The sequence below is a fragment of the Ammospiza caudacuta genome, chromosome 9, assembly GCF_027887145.1.
Source record: "Ammospiza caudacuta isolate bAmmCau1 chromosome 9, bAmmCau1.pri, whole genome shotgun sequence".
NCBI lineage: Eukaryota > Metazoa > Chordata > Aves > Passeriformes > Passerellidae > Ammospiza > Ammospiza caudacuta.
In genome coordinates, this window is record NC_080601.1 from 32,382,302 (window position 1) to 32,399,199 (window position 16,898).

Below are 16,898 nucleotides of genomic sequence, written 5' to 3' on the forward strand. Positions count from 1 at the left end.
AAACTTCAGACGTAAATAATTTACAATAAAATTACTATTTTCTTTTCATCCAGCTCCTTCTGTCCAGTTCTGGTCTATAGTTAATTCTATATTCTACAGCAACCATTCCACTTTTTCGTAATTTTTTTTTTCTTTTTTGGTTACAGTTTGGTGGCACGTATTTATACAGTTTGTAAACGCCATGTGTTAAAGTTCAAAGAAAGAAAAGAAACTTAAAACCAAAGTAAATATTTTTTCCCCCCAAAGAACTACCTAAGTACAGCATCCCTTTTGTGGCAAATTCAAGTACCGAAATTGAACAGAAAATATTCGATCCAGAATACTAAAAGGTGAAATACATATGTTTGTGGAGAAAATAGCAGTAAGAATTATGAAAAAAAAAAAGTTTGTTACATAGATGTGTTTTAAAGTACAAAAATAACAATAAAAGATACGATTTTTATATTTTACGTTCGTTTTAAATGAAGTATGAGCGATATGCGAGAGGGTTATTTTAGGAGGAAGGAAGGCTACAGGGTTTTTTTGTGTTTAGATGAACATTGAAATTATTTGGAAAAATCAAATAAAGCAATAAAAATTAAAATTACGATCGCAACAGATCTAGATACAAATAGATTTGTGAGTTCCATGATTTGTCTGCAGACTTGTTTTTGCAGATAAGCTCCGCGGGACAGGCCCGTTGGAATTCAAATTAAAAAAAAAAAAAAAAGGAAAAAAGGGGAAAAAAAGGGGGGCGTTGTGTTATCTCAAAGGAAGAGACAATTTTACGCAAAATTTCTGCAGCCACTGGTTTCTGTCTCCCCTATTCGTGACTGTACGTTCAGTCAGTCTCGGCTCTTCCCACATCCAAGATTTACCAAGAAAAAGAAAAGTTGCTGGAGGATTTCCTGACTGGTGCTAAGGGCTCGCTCGGGGCTGTAGTGCAGCGAGTGTGGGGGTAAACGGGGGCCACAGGTGGGGCCCCAAAACCTTTGTGCTTAGAAATCACTGAGTCTGGGGGACACAAAAAAACCACCCCAAAACGGGCATCACCTGGCAGCTCCGTCCTCCTCTCTCCGAAACCCCGCTCCCTCGCTCGGCATTGGCCGAAGCCGATGGAGGGGAGCCCGGCCGACCCTCGGCCCGACCGCTGACCCTCTGCGTCCCTTCCCGACCGAACGAGCAGCGCGATCGCCCCTCCCGCCCGGACAGACGGACCGCGGGCAGCGGGAGCGCACCGGGAGGCGCCCGCAGCCCCCGCCGCGCCCCGGCCCCGGCTGCCCCGGGCTGCGGGCCCCGCTCCGCCCCGGCCCGCGGAGGGAGCCGCGCCGCGGGGCTCGGGGGCGGCGGGAGCGGGGCCGCCCGTCCCATAAATACCGCCACAAATAGAGACTATAAATATAAATAGGGGGAAGGTACTTAGAGTCAGTCCAGTGCTTTTTTCTCAGCGCTCTCTTTATTGTTGGTCCGGGAGTAGGGCTCGAAGGCGGACGAGCTCAGGTAGCGGGCCGACAGTTCCTGCAAGTTGCCCGCCAGCGAGCCGGCCACGGCCAGGGGCGCGGAGGAGAGGCGGCCGGCCACGGAGCCCAGCAGCGCGGGCACCGGCAGCCCGAACAGCCCGTGCCCCGCGGCCGCCGCTCCGTGCAGCGCCGCGGGCGGGGGCGGCCCGGCGGCTCCGCTGGCGGCCGGAGGGTGCGGGGAGCCGCCGCCGCCGCCCGGAGCCGCCGCCGCGCTGCCGCCGCCCGCCGCGGCCAGGCCGGGCCCGCGCAGCGCCGAGCCCAGCGCGCCCGTGGCACAGGGCGGCAGCAGGCCCGGCAGCCCCGGCGGAGACAGCAGCCGGCCTTGCTCCAGCAACCGCAGGACGCTGCAGGTGGCGGCGGTCTCGGACACCACCGAGCGCAGCTCGGAGTCCTTGCCCTGGTCCTTCTTCTGCTTGGTGCGCCGGTTCTGGAACCAGACCTTGACCTGCGGGCCGGGGAGAGAGGCAGGGTCAGCGGGGCGGGAGGAAGCGGCGCCCCCCGGCAGGTGCCCCCCCGGAGGCTGCGGGGGAGGGCTGGGGCACAGGCACTTGGCAGCGGGGAGCGCTTCCCAAACGCACAAAGCCGCGCTCACAGACACAGCCCCCCGCACCCTCTGTCTGGGCCCGGTTTCGGGGTGACCCCGGGGCCTTTCGTTCTGCATCTTTAACCAGACCTCTCACTTCGTCCTAGTTTACTACAGGCCGGGAATTCTCCGCGAGACGGAGCCAGCCCTTTCTCACCGCTTTATTCTAAGCCGGCTCAGCCGGAGCCCCGGGCACTCCGCGGCTCCCAGCAGCCGCTGCCCGCTCCGACTGCCCTTCCTGGGGGTAGCAGCAGCAATGACCTTCTTTCCCCGTATTCCAAACTGAACGCTCTCTCTCTATCCCCAAATAATTTTAAATAATATTCAACTTTTAAAAGGAATTCTGGAAGTCACTCAAAAAAACAACAAACAAAACCAAAACCAAACCAAAACACTACAAAACCCACCCATGGCAGGTTCTGTAACCTACAAGCTGTTCAACTTGTCACTCCTATGCGGCAAGGAAAGAAAAAGCTAATTATCATATCAGGGGAATTTACTGTTATATGATGTTTTGTGGAAATATGAAACCAGCTTTAAGTTTGGACTTTTGGATGCTTCCCTGCGCTCTCACACAGTTTTAGGCCTCCTGTCGGTCCCCGGCCTTTCTGCCCTGGAGGGTACAGGAGCGATTCTCCCCTTCGGACATATAAGGACTCAAAATACGGCCCAAAGTTCAGCCCCATCGCCGGATCTCTCATACCCAGGAAAGCCCAGCCCGAACATCTCCAGCCCGGCAGCCCGGGGGTAAGGTGCCCGTCTCTCCCTGCGACTTTGAGCGCCTGTATGCCTGGGCTGGGAGCGGCTCGGCCTCCCCTCGCTTCTCCCCGGCCGCAGCAGCGAAATCTCCGCGCCCGGGGGCGGCGGCTCCGCGCAGCCGGGCACACCGAGCCTCGCGGGGCCGGCTCTCCGCGGGCCGGAACTGTGGGAGCCGGGCACACCGAGCCTGGCCGGGCCGGAGCTGGGGGAGCCGGGCACACCGAGCCTGGCGGGGCCGGATCCCCTCGGGCCGGAGCTGGGGGAGCCAGGCACACCGACCCTGGCGGGGCCGGATCCCTGCGGGCCGGAACTGTGGGAGCCGGGCACACCGAGCCTGGCGGGGCAGGATCCCCTCGGGCCGGAACTGTGGGAGCCGGGCACACCGAGCCTGGCGGGGCAGGATCCCCTCGGGCCGGAACTGTGGGAGCCGGGCACACCGAGCCTGGCCGGGCCGGAGCTGGGGGAGCCGGGCACACCGACCCTGGCGGGGCCGGATCCCCTCGGGCCGGAGCTGGGGGAGCCGGGCACACCGAGCCTGGCGGGGCTGGATCCCCTCGGGCCGGAGGTGGGGGAGCCGGGCACACCGAGCCTGGCGGGGCCGGATCTCCTCGGGCCGGAGCTGGGGGAGCTCCCGGTCCGGCGGGAGTTTGGCTTCGTGGCCAAGCTCCCTCCGAGGCCCTCGGGCCTCCTCGCCCGCGGGGAGAGCCCAGAGGGGCTGGGTGAGGCGACACGAGGGACTCCCTTGGCCAGCAGTTCCTCTTGCTATGACACACGCAGTTAGGGACACACGCAGTTAGGGACACACTTAGGGACACGCAATTAAGGTCACACGCAGTTAAGGTCACACGCACTTAGGGACACACGCACTTAGGGACACACGCAGTTAGAGGTCCCCAGCCGGGACTCCTCAGCCAGCAGCCCCTCAGCTCCATCCCGGCCGGACACGCGTGGGCACCCCGGGGCTGCCTCCCCCCTCGCCCCGCGGGGGCTGCGCTGAGGGCGCAGGAGGCGCGCAAGGCCGCGTCCTTGGGCCCCGCAGGGCACGGAGCTGCCCGGGCCGGGAGGGGGGTCCCGCGGGGCAGGGCAGGGCAGGCGCGGCTCCCCGGCCTTGGGGCGCTACCTGAGTCTCGGAGAGATTGAGCTGGCGGGCGAGCTCCGTGCGCTCCCGGCCCACGACGTACTGGCAGCGCTGAAACTCCATCTCCAGGCGGTAGAGCTGCTCGGCCGTGAAGGAGGTGCGGGTCCGCTTGGGACGGTCCAGATCAAGCCCTTTAGGCAGAATAATCTCTCGGATTGAACCTTTGGCATCTGGCAAAGAAAGGCGCAGTCAGCTTCATACCCAGGCAACCCTCCTCTGATTTCCCCCTCCTTTTTATACTTTCTAATTTTTCCAAGGGAAAGAGCCGTCCCCAGCGCCTTCAGGACCGAGGCACGAGTCGGGATGGAGCAGGGTCCCTGCGACTGAGGCTCTGCACCTGGCCACTGCACCCACGGAAGGGAAAAAACCCACAACAGAGAAGGAAGGAGGGGGCGATGGGGGCCCGGGCCTCTATAATTAATCCCCTCAGCCCATTTAAAAATTACTTTGACTATATTGTGCTCACAGTGCGACACTGCGGCATCACCCACGGCCCCTCTGGGAAGAAGCTGGGGGGAGAGAGATCCTTCAGGCCAGGCTTTGTGCCTGCCTGGAGTGCAGGGCTACTCTTTGTTCCTCTTGGGCTCCGGGCTAGGACTTGCTGGTAGCCACCATACACATTCCGTCCCCCACCCCAAAATATAAACACTTCTAATTATTATTTTTTTAATAACAAGTTTCTCATGCTTCCAAAAAAAAAGCTTTTGGAGGCAGCAGTGCCCCGACCTGGCTGCCTGCCACTGTGAACGTGGGGACACCTCCAGCCCACCCTGCACCGCTGCCGCTGCCGCTTTGGGGTTTTGGCAACGAGAAGCAGGAGGGGAAAAAAAAAAAAAAAAAAAAAAAAAAAAAGGAGGGGGGGAGGGAAAGAAAACAAGGCACCAACCAGCCCGCAGAAACCTCACTTTTCTGGTAGCCCCGACTGGAAGGAAAGCGGGACAAATCTCATTAACACGACTGTCAAGCTAGAGCCAGATTCAGGTTACCTTAAAGCCTTCGGAACTTTACTTGCCGTAATTTTACCTCCTCGGTACGTTTTAAATCAGAGACAATCACATCATTTTAATCTGACCCTTCTCTGGGTCAGCCAGTGGCGTAAGGATTAATTCTGGCTTTCAAGGCCTGCTTCCCACATATTTTGTTCCGATTCTCTTCTCTCCCTCCTCCCCCGAAACGCACCTTAATAAAACTGAAATTTCTTCAGGTAATTTTTTCTCTTTTTTTGGAGGGAGTAAGAATAAGATTATTTAGCTATTTTAGCCTGGAGAAAGGACGAAGATTGAGGGAAATTAAACGTATAAGTACTAAAAAGTAATAATTAAATAACCCTTCGTTATCCCTCCATTTATCTTAAGGCTGGTGGTTATTTTAAAGCAGCCCTTTCCTACGGGCTGCCGGGCACGGAGAGAGGAGGCACAGAGGGAATCTCTGCCCTCCGAGAGGGCCTCGCTGCCCCTCGCCGTGGTGCGCGGCCGGCCGCGGGCGGGATGCGCGGGCGCGGAGGGAGCGCGCCCGGCAGAGCCGCGGCCCCGGGGGAACGAACGCGGGGCTCCCCGCGGGGACCGGCACCCCGGGAAAGCTGCGGGGCAGGAAAGGAAAAACAAAACAACAATGAGCGGGGCCGGTCCGTTCCGGGGCAGCGCCGGGGAGCAACAACCGCGGCTTAACTTTGCGCCGAGACTGCGGCGGAAATTCCCCGGGATAAAGGCGGCGGAGCGGGGCCGGGGCACGGCACGGCCCGGCCCCGAGCGGGGTCTCTCCCCCGCAGCCGTAGGAAGGGCTTTGGACCCAGGGCCAGACCCCAGGCAAAGCGGCAAAATCAACCCCATCTCCCGGGCTCACCTTCCCCCACCCTCGCCAAACACCTCAAACTCATACCTCTAACTAGGATCCTCCTGCAATAGTCCGGATCAGCCGAACTAGATTTACTTTTATTACAACCTTCCGTGGCTGCAGAGGCAGAAAAAGTCCCTTGCTGATCCTTCAAAAAAGAAGTAGAAATATTTCCTTCAGACCCTTTGCTTTCCTTGCCCTCTTTATGTCCGTTCTTCGAGACCCGGTTAGCTTCAGTCTCTGAACTGCATCTAACGTCCATTTTGTCTTGTTTCCCAAACATGTAGTGCAATAAAAACAAAACAAAAAAACCAAAAAAAAAAAAAAAAAAAGCGCCAACAACGATAACAAAAAAATTATAGAAGAGTAGAAGAAGAAGAAGAAGACGAAGTCTATGCTGGATATTGCACGACTTAGGGTGAGATCGGTGGGGATCTGTAAAGCACCTTGAGTAAGGAAGATCGGGTTTTATCCCACTGGAAAAGCAGCGGCTTCCTCAGTCCCAGCGTCCTAATGTGACTGTCCAGCTTCCCAGAGCGCCCAGTGATCAGGTACTCAACAGTACAACTCTAAAATGATTTAATGTCTGCCTTATTACAGAGACATGTAGTTGTTAGACACACAGAGGGACGCGCACTCGCTGTTTCAATTGATTACGGGTAATTTTGCAGCCTCCACATTTAGGTTACCTCATGAATACACTAAATTGTTTGGATAATATATCAGATCGTAATGGATGGTTTGTGTGCTTGTCCCCAATCAAGTAGAGTTTAGCCAGTGAATAAACTGAAATGATTGGTCTTGCTTTCAGGAAACACACAATCAAAAGACTGAGACTTCCAGAAAAAAAAAAAAAAAAAAAAAAAAAAAAAAAAAAAAAAAAAAAAAGAGACAGAAAAAAAAGGGTGGGGAAGAGGGAAAAAAAACCACCAACTTTTGACAAGATTCACCCTGAATTGTTAGCACCATTAGCAGCCATTATTAACTTTCTTCAGTCTGCCTTTGACCTCCCGATTATATAGTGGCTTTCTCCAAAGCACGCCAAATAAATCTGAATAAAGCTGCTAGGAAAGGCTGAAAAAATGCAGTTGCAGGGGGGGTGAAGAAAAAGCAAAAAAAAAAAAAAAAAAAGCCCCCTGGATTGTAAACAAACAAACAGATCCCCAGGACGCACACACCCAAAAAGTTCTTCCTTCAAGCAGATCTCTCCAAGGAAGCAGGTTATCTTGGCCAGCAGAAATCCTCGTTAACACATCTCCCCACAGACAGCCATCTTAAACTCCTACCTCTCCTTATTTCAGTCCCGATACTTGCTTTTTGTGCTTCTCCCTCTGTGTGTGTGTGTATGTGTGCATGCATGTGTGTCTGCTAATTCTGCACCTTCGCAAACACTGAACCTATTCGCAGAGCCTGCTCATTGAAAAAAAAAAAAAAAAAAAAAAAGCCAGCTTTGTGTGCAGTGGATCCAGGAGGGGGGAGAAAGAGAGAGGGGGAGAAAGAGGGAGAGAGAGAGGGAGGGAGGGAAGGAGAGAGAGAGAGAGAGAGGGAGAGATAGCCCGTGAAAAATCTCAACTGCGTGATCCACTAAAGGAGAAAAAAGTTTTACTCTAGCTATTTCATTGTCTCTGCTACAATATCTCTGAGAACCGCAACAGCCAGTAATCCAATAAGACCATTGATTAGGCTACAATGATTCAATTCAAGCAAATGGCCTTGTGCAAAGAGCATGCTCCAGTCCTTCTTGTCACCTTGCAGGGCAGAAGCCCTCTTCATGCTTCTCTCCTTATTCATTCCTTTATGGGAAACGTAGAGCAAAAGGAGTGAAAGATGGCAATTATCTAATTGGACTATTAACAAACAATTCTCTGAGTGTGGCTGTCTGGCAGTGGTTCTTGGGCGAGGTGAAAGGCCACATGTTGCACTGGCCCCATTCACAAAGAGTTTAGGGGCCTGAGAGGGAGAGAAAGAATTTTCCCTGAGAATTTTTCACACAAATGGCGGTGTATCCACCGGGCTGGCTGTTCCCCGCCTCGTCCCCTGCCTGCCTGCCTGCCTGGGAATTCCACCCACCTGAAGCAGGCAGGGCCAGCCCTGTGCCTTGTTGCTGATGGTGCCAGGAGGGAGAAGCAGAACTCAGCTCCATGGGCCTCATCCTGCCTCTGCTGGTGGAAAAACCACCCACCCTCATCCCATGGGACACAATCTTTGTCCAAGGTGGTGGAATGGAGGGAAGGACCCAGTGCTCGATCAGCATAAACAGGAAATTCATGGGAGGCGAGAAAAGAACGGGGGGTGGGGAGGGTGGGAAGGAGAGGGGAAAGGAAAGGAAAGGAAAGGAAAGGAAAGGAAAGGAAAGGAAAGGAAAGGAAAGGAAAGGAAAGGAAAGGAAAGGAAAGGAAAGGAAAGGAAAGGAAAGGAAAGGAAAGGAAAGGAAAGGAAAGGAAAGGAAAGGAAAGGAAAGGAAAGGAAAGGAAAGGAAAGGGGATTTTAAAAAAAGAAAAGAAAAATAAGAAAAATAAGAAAAATAAGAAAAATAAGAAAAATAAGAAAAATAAGATGGTTGTTCATAGGTACATTTCAGTGAGTTGTCTTTAGTAGAAATCTCAAATATTTGTAATTTTCCCACAAATCTCCATAATTTATTTATACTGACATTGTCTGAAAAGTCGAATTGAGATTGGTGAGGTGTACCTAAGACCTTCATCAAACCCTCTCATTTCAGCTCTATTTATGCATACAACCAGACATAGAACATCCTCATTATGGGCCAGGTTTCTTCTTTCCTTGCAGCCAGTGCATCTCAGGGATCTGTGGTGCTCTGTTGTTTTTAGCTCCCATTGTAGGGCAGCCATATAAACCCAGGGGCCCCGAATAAACCCTAGCCCCTGTGCAAGGCTCCATGCAGCTACAGACAGAGCATGGAAGGAGTTCATTCCCCCCATGGATTTGCAGTGCTGCTCAAAGGCCTGCTGGGTGACAGGCTACCAGGAAATCTCTGATACATTTCAGAGAGATTTGGTCTTTCAAAGGGAAATGCAACAAGTGGATGCTGATTAGGGAAATTTTTAATGTGGCTGAAGCATAGGCTGGGCTTAGCAGGCCAGCTTTGTTGTGTGATATAGATAAACACAAACATGTGTGTGTGCACAGGCAAGGCTCCATCAACAGTCCCAGCTGGACATGGCTGTTTAATGCTAAACAAAACAAAGTTCTGCTACAAACATTTTTACCTAACGGATTTTATTTTAGACACAATGGGCGTAGTGATTCCCATAAAAGGTTTGCTGTGAAATACAGAGGCAATTATAATTGTATTTGCATAGGTGTGTGGGTGTATGTGTGACATTTCCCCCCATAGTTTTCTTTATGTAATCTCTATGCATAGGCCATAATAATAAACATGGAGCTATTGAACTCAATTACACTGTTTGAAACAGAATATCTGGAGATTAAATATTATGTTTGTGTGATAATCTGGCCTTTTTTTTTTTTTTGACAAGTCCCTGATCCAAAGTTCAGTAAAGACCAGGGGATTTTTGTTATACTTGTGCCATATTCTGATAAATACATTTCAAGGATCTTTTTGTCCATAGAATTCAGTGGTGTAAAGAGAATTTCCCCAATTGAATCAGTTAAATTTGCTTTCACACGTTATGAACATAGCACTGTTGAAGGTCTGGAAATTCAAATAATGAGTCTAATCCTGAGGGAAACTTGTAGTGAGCAGACAAGCCTGTCCAAACAGAGCTCAGTTCCTTTAATTGAGGCCCGCTCATCTGCAACAAATAGCAACATCCAGAGCAGCACTGGGAAAATCAGAATTTTACCCTTTACAAAAGCAACGTTTTCTTTAGTCCAGCAGTCACTAAATTTCCTTTCTCCTATCCTCATTCATTTTTTCCCCCACAATATGCTTAAATCATTCTTGGATGTTATGTTCTTTCAGGACATGATATGTCCCTCTCTTACTGTCACAACTTCAGGGATGTCTGTAGCTTCAGCACTCTCACATCCACACTCGTGTATCATTGGATAAGCAGATTAAGGGTTACTTCTTTTCCCTTCAAATAATGCTTAAAATCTCTTAGTACACTCTACAGGTACTCCCTGGCTGTGCTTTGCTGTGTAGACTTTTCTGTTTTTTCAAATACAGTTTTATAAGTTTGCATTAGCACGTAGAAGAATGAAAAATGTCTCTCATTGACTGCCATTATTTATGTTATTTTTATCTCTATTTCATGTACAGGAGAGATGTACATTATAGCTACTGCTTCTTGTGTTCTTCTTTGTTGATAAAAGTAAGAGTTTCAAGCTAAAAAGCATGGTTCAGAGATCTTCTGACTCAAAGATTTATCTCAGGGTTTAATAGCCCTAAGCAGATTTTTATTCCATGAATTTTCCTGATTATTTTGGCTCAGATTATTTGCTTTTGAATTTACAGATACTTTTGGCAAGGACCTGCTAGGCCTTTTTTGGATACTTGTTTAGCACAGGGGATGTGAGCTGGTACCTTGGGGCTGAACAACTTCCTGGTTATTTCCAATTAGCAGAGAGTGTGATGGTTACTCATAATGATACATGTGATAATGTCAAGGAATTGTTATGAGGAGACAATAAAAAGTTTATTATTTTGTGCATCAATGTTACATTTCTCTTGGACAGGGCGTTCCTGTCCAGTGTGAGTGACTGTGTCAGTGCAGAGGAAGAAGGTCTTTATCAAGATGAAGGTTCACCAGAAGGTTCTTTCCCACAAGTCTCAGGAATATGTTTACCATCAGGAACATTTATCACCTTCTCAAACAAAGTGCACAGCATATTTAATAATATAATTAATCATAATCTTCTGTTTTTGCAGTTACTCGCTGCTGTTGAGGAAATTTCCTTACAACAGAAGATGGATTCTGGAAGTTTCAAAATGTACATATTACTGTGTATTTAGGGGACATTCAGAAGGCCTGTGCTAAGCTCTCTGTTTCAAATAGAGATTTCTTCTAGTGTGTATTGCCTTCATCTCCTGCAACTGAGCCTGGAAAATGGACTCCTCCCGCACAGGGCAGCAGTATCCTTGAAGAACAGAGATGTGTTTCTATCTGGAAACTTTACACTGCCTTTGAAGGAAAGGATTGAAGTCTTTGACTCAGTTCAGCTCTCTGTGTGAAGTGGAAGGTAAGGTTGTCATGTTTGTGGTAGTCTGCATGGCTAGAAACAGCTCTAATTGCACTTCCCCAGACTTTCCAAGGACTGATGCTCAGGTACATTTGTGTTTTTCAATGTTACGTGGGCCCTTGGGTCATGATATAAAAGATGTACATGAAATGAAATGTCACAGGCTCACAAACATAATGGGTGCAACAGCAAGAAAAAGAAAATATATCTCTGCTTTGTAAGTGGGCAACAACATCAAATATTGGTATGAAATTGGGATGTAGCTGTTTCCAAATAGGTTTCATCAGCTCCAGTGCAGATGTTGTGTTCTTCATGCCAGTGCCCCATGCATGCCTTCTGTTCTGCAAGACAACTGCTTAAAATAAATGGGCACACCCAGAGACATATTTAAAATAAAGCATCAATCCAGATAATCTAAGTTAGTCCTAGCACACCCTGCCATGCTTTGCTGTGCTCCTGATTGCCAGCCTGGTACAGAATCCCCAACCAGCTGCTGCTAAATGTTCCTGCATACTTTGGCAGTAATTGCAGTATTGTCTCTCCCAGTACCAAACTGAGCACATTGGCAGGACTCAGCAGTGCTGTTCTGGAGGCCGGTAATAATGAGCATGGGTATCACACATGTATCATGACTAATCATGTTGTGGTCATTATGAGATGCTCCTTACAGTTATCAATCTGGACAGTAGCTTATTACAAAGCTTTATTGCCTGGATCATGCCCATGGCATATACAAGCCATCTGAACAGGGCTGAGACAGGATTCTTTCCATGAGGGAAAACTGTGATTTGAGAGGAAATACTGGTTTCTCTCTGAAAGCAGACTGAGAGCCTTTGGTTTCAGCCTCCCCCATGTCACTGGCTGCCTCTGTAATCAGCAGTACCTGAGCACTCAAACTCTCCCTGCCTTCATTTCACCCTCTCCTGAGAGGGGACTGAGCTTTCCCAGCTTGCCTGGAGCACTCATGAGTATTTACCACCTCAAAAGCTGTTAGACCATGAGCCTTTACTATTGGTGCTAAAACTCTCACAATCATATTTTTTTCACAGAGCCAATAAAAGCAAGCTTGAAGGTTTAAACAAGAGGAGTTGTTTGCGAAGGTGACGTGTCCAGAGCAGTAGATGTGAACTGTACTCTTCCCAATACTTGGTGTTTTACCACTAAAGACCTTTGCATCAAATTAAAAAAAAAAAAAAAAAAAAAGGTCACATTTTGGGTTAAACTATTTAGTGCTTTGATTTTGAAAGCTTAAGTCAGGTCAGATTGAACACAAAGAGTGTCTCAAAAACTCATAAGCATGGTTCCAAGGATCCAGGGAAAGCTGCAGAGGACAGTCATGTTGGAATATGTGAGAGATTGGAAACTGTCCCTTCACTCTGGGGTGAGAGAAACTCTGACATCATCCTAAGGCTCACCCAGAGGCATCCAGCAGATTTAGTTAAAATCTTCCTGAAATGGTTTAAGTTTGATTTTTTGCTGTTTTTACTTTATTATCATGTAATTACTTTGTTCCCTGTATGGAAATGGAAAATGTCAACAGCAACCACAAGTACAACCACAACAAAATCAAATCTTTTCTTGAAAGGTTTGTCTACCTGGACCTTTTGATTACATCCAACAAATAAGAGCCTAAACAGAAAATTATTGAACTATGGGTCTTGAAGGTACACTCATAAAGGGGAACAGAGTCACATTTACAGGAAATTTTTGACTGAATATGTAGCTTGAATGCTGGCAGGATTTTGTTACCCAGAAGACAGCAGTATTTCAGAAGCAGCCCTGAAAATAATGATTCAGTGCACTTCCAAACATTTTGTCATGGAAAATTATGGAAAAGGTAGGCAAAAAAAATCATTGCACTTTGGTTTGTTAAAACCCATTGGAGATTGTGGGTCAGCTTGGGATGAGTTCACTTTATGGTGAATACTTCACCTGATGGATTTAAGCATGCTGGAAGGGTGAGCAGCACGATGGAGACAGCTCTGAGCATGGCTAAATGAAAAGGAATGTAAATCATCAGTGATTAACTGTATAGCTCAAATAATCTGAAAAGCCCTGAATTTCCTGCAATCTGTGAGGGAAAAGAACCTGTATCAGTAGCCAAGAGTGTCTGATTTACCTCAATCTGTACCAGCAGCTTTAAAAAAAAACAAAAAAGAAGACTATTTGGTTTCATATAAAGATAGAGCAGAATGCCAAAAACTCATCAGGATAGCTGGTTTATGACATATAGCAGGATTATGCCATAATTACACATTAAATCTGTGTTCATTCTATTTATCCTCCTCTCTCTTGAGGTACATAGTAGAGTCAAAAAATGTTCAAGAAATTAAAATAAAGAACAGTTACAGAGCTGCTAGGATTAATACACAAGACATGTCAAAGACTGGAATTATTTGGATGAGAAGAAGATGAAAAGGGACCTGATTGTGGAAGCCAAAATTCTCAAGCACTGAACATCGTACCCTCTCTATTTTGTCACATGTGAATAAGCCTCAGGTTAAATTTAAACCCAGCAAGTTTAGAATGAAAACTAAATGCCCAGACACGTCTCATCACCTACAGGAGCTGCTGTTGCAGGAGGTTACTGAGGCAAATACCTTGGTGTGAATTTAAAGTGAGTTGGACATTGTTAGGATTAACTCGTTACACAGGGTTGAAAACGATGATCAGCCTGATTGAGTCTTACACCCAGGGCTGGGCACTGCTCACAGTGGGGAGTGGGGCATCTGTTTGGGATTTAGTTTGTTCTTCCTTGCAGTACCAGGAGCAGGGTACTCTGTGAGGTACCTGAAGGACTGGTGGCATGGGGTAGGAAAAAGCCAGAGCAGCACATTTGGGATAGCAGACAACATTAATCCTAAATGTGGAGGACAGCTCAGAAGTGGGGTTCTGCAAAGCCAAGCTTGTCAAAGTCTGGTGTGCTTCAAGTTTCTGCAAAGCACAGGCAAGGACAAGGAGGAGAGGAGCAATAACAAGAAGAGATCTTTTGCTCTGGTGCACTCCCACGGATTCCTTTCACAAAGGGATTGCAAAATTTGGAAACTAAACTCCTGTGGCCAAAGGTGCATTCCCCTTCTGGGTGCACAAGAGAGATGATTTATTATGTTTTCCAGTTCCCAGAAGGAAATAATCTGGATAAGATAAGATGATTCCACCATCTCTAGAAGCATTCATAAAAATGTGAATGTGTCACTTGAGGATATGGTTTAATGATGAACATTGTACTGCTGCTGGGTTGGTGGCTGAAGATCTTAAAGGTCCTGAACAACTCTATGATTTTAAAACATCCTGGAGTCCAGATCTTGCTGCCTGGATCCCAAGGCTCACTTTTGTGTGAAAGGAGCAGTAAGAGCAGTTCTTCTAGCAGTAGAAGCACATAGCAGCTTCATTGTCAGGCAGAAACTCTGGTCACAAGTATGGCAATTTTTACCAAACTCTCATAGTTTCCTCTTTATGAATATAAAGGAGTTTAGGTGTAGTTATAGTTTGGTTATTCATTTAAATAGCAGAGAGGTACAAATCTCAAACAATGTGTTTCTAAAGACTTGGTATTACTAGTATATAGATTGTCTATTTTTATTGCTAGGATGTTTTTACGATTGAATAGCACAAGAAAAGTGATGCTACATTAAAAACATCAGGAATCCCCATATCTGTTTGTGCTCTTGATAGATTAGATGTAATACAAAAAATAAAATAGTATTCTTTAGGTTTTTAACAACCCAAAACAGACTAATTAGATAAGAAATATGGTTTCTTTAATTTTTACAGATGGAAGAAATTATTTATTTAATTTTATTTAATGTTATTATTTTTTAATTGGTGAAAAAAAATAAGCCCAGAGAATGCTATACTTTCCCAGTTTTGCCAGAGAGATGGAGTGAGATCCTCAGGGAAAAGCTCCAACTACAAGACCACCCACAAAGAAAAGAAAAAATATTCAGAAAATAGACTTGTTAAACAGCAGGGAAGCTGAATAACTGCCAAGCCCCCACTGTTGAGTTCTCAGGTGTAGAAATGATGCCACCCACTCCCTGCCCTTTAATATGGCACAGACAACATCCATGAGGTGTCTGGCTGTGAAGGACAAACACTTGGAAATATTTTGAGATGTTCTTGAGGCCCTGACTCAGACCCCCACAAGCCAGGGGAGAGGAGGCAGGTGAGGTCCAGCTGTACCTGCCTTCCCCAGCTCAGGGGAAGGCACAGCTCTGAGGGCTGGCTCCAGGCTTTGCCACAGGGATCAGGTGCTACTGATGTTATTGAATTTCTCTTGACTCACACTCCTGCCATATTAGGGTCAGTTCCAACGACTTCTCAGTTAGCAGCCTACTGCCTGTTAGTATCAAGCTGTTTCATGCTATTTTGTGTCTTGGTTTTATCTTTTTTTGTCAACCCTACCTTCATTTCCTCCTAATGAAGAGCAGAATTGGACCTTTTGGTATCTGCATCTTTTTTTCATGGGAACTAATTCACCATTGTGTTGGCAGTGTTCCCACTGCTGTCAATGGAAATTATGTACTTTGAAGGAGAATGAGGCCATAACTGTTTAAGAATTAGGCTATTAAGACAGGACAAGGTTTTTTATTTTTATATAGCGCATTACATATGAAAATTCAAAACCGCTTTGTGGAGAAAAGGGATAATAGACTGTACTTCACAGGGTTGTTTGGAGTGGTGCTCTGATTCAGAAGGAAAAGGAAAAATGACTGTACAGATGTGAAAAGAATAGCAGAAGAGCTGGACATTCAAGGCAATAAAGCAGCCAGCAAGTTTCCTGGCAGAATAGACATGGCAAAGGGGAAATGGAAAGCTGAGCTACTGAGAGGAGCTAAATGTCAGCTGGGAAAAAAATAAAAAGAAGCTGTAGAACCTCAGCCTAGAGTAACCACTCAGTCCTTCTCCTGCCAAACAGGGGCCAGTGCCTGGCCTTGAATTAAGCAGCACATGTCAGTGGATGTTTACACAGAATGAGTTTTCTCTCTCTGATCATGCCAATCCCTCCTTCTGTCACCTCAAGACACGAGATGTGTTGGGGAGATGCTGTGTGGCACGCCGGGCCATGTTGTCATGCTGGCTCCTGTAAAGTCTTTCCAGCTGGGGAAAAGGACATCACCCACTGCCCAAGCTTGCTGCTAGTGCCACACTGGCAGGTGGCTGTTGGGTTGTGCTGCAAACCTGGGTGTCACGGGCTGTGCTGTGCCGTGGGAAGGCGGCTCTGTGTGAATAGCTGCTTCCTTAGCAGATGGAGTGGCAATTGTTGCACTGCGTGGGAAGGCCCAGGCAGCAGTCCTTTCAGGCAAATGAACACCACATCTGGATTTCTTTTCATTTCATTATGTTCCCATTCTTTGAGTGCCTCCCTCCCATCCCCTTCCTTTTAAATGGGATCTATCCAGTTGCCCGCAGTCTGACAGGAATGAAAGGCTGCTTGCCTTGCAGCCCTTTCCACACCCACAGCTTGTGCAGCAGGATGATTCCATGCAGCTCTGGCAGGGCAGACACAGCACCCTGCCCCTCCTGCGCTCAGGGGTGCTGGGAGCTGCAGGAAAAACCAGAGCAGTGCTGCTGTGTCTGACCACCAGCCATGACTCTGCAGAAGCTGCAGTCACTGGAGCAGCTGAAATATAGATGAGCCCAAAGGCTGTCTCTTCCTGCAGGAGGAATCTCAGGAGAATCTGGAGACAGGGCATGTGATGCACCCCCCTGACTGCCTTCCACCCTGCTGCCTCCCAGGCACACCCCAGCTGCTCTGCGGGGCTGGGTGCTGGCACTGCTGCTGTGCTGGCCGCGACACCTGCCCGCAGCAGGGCCAGGCATAGCAGGCAGCACACACCCTGCCAGAGGACTCCTGCAGGCAGATGGAGTGTCCAAACAAAGCCACCCAACCCAAAAGGCCATGTAGATGATCATCCCT

At 48.1% G+C, this 16,898-nt stretch overlaps 1 protein-coding gene across 1 annotated transcript; it reads right to left on the reverse strand.

Moving 5' to 3' along the window:
- Positions 1–1,404: 1,404 nt before the first annotated feature.
- VAX1 (ventral anterior homeobox 1) lies at positions 1,405–6,095 on the reverse strand. The gene is made up of 3 exons (XM_058810824.1): positions 5,858–6,095; positions 3,962–4,149; positions 1,405–1,944 (listed from the first exon to the last, which is right to left on the reverse strand). Exons 1-3 carry the CDS (start codon positions 6,093–6,095, stop codon positions 1,405–1,407), a joined length of 966 nt encoding a protein of 321 aa, XP_058666807.1.
- Between the last annotated feature and the right edge of the window lie 10,803 nt (positions 6,096–16,898).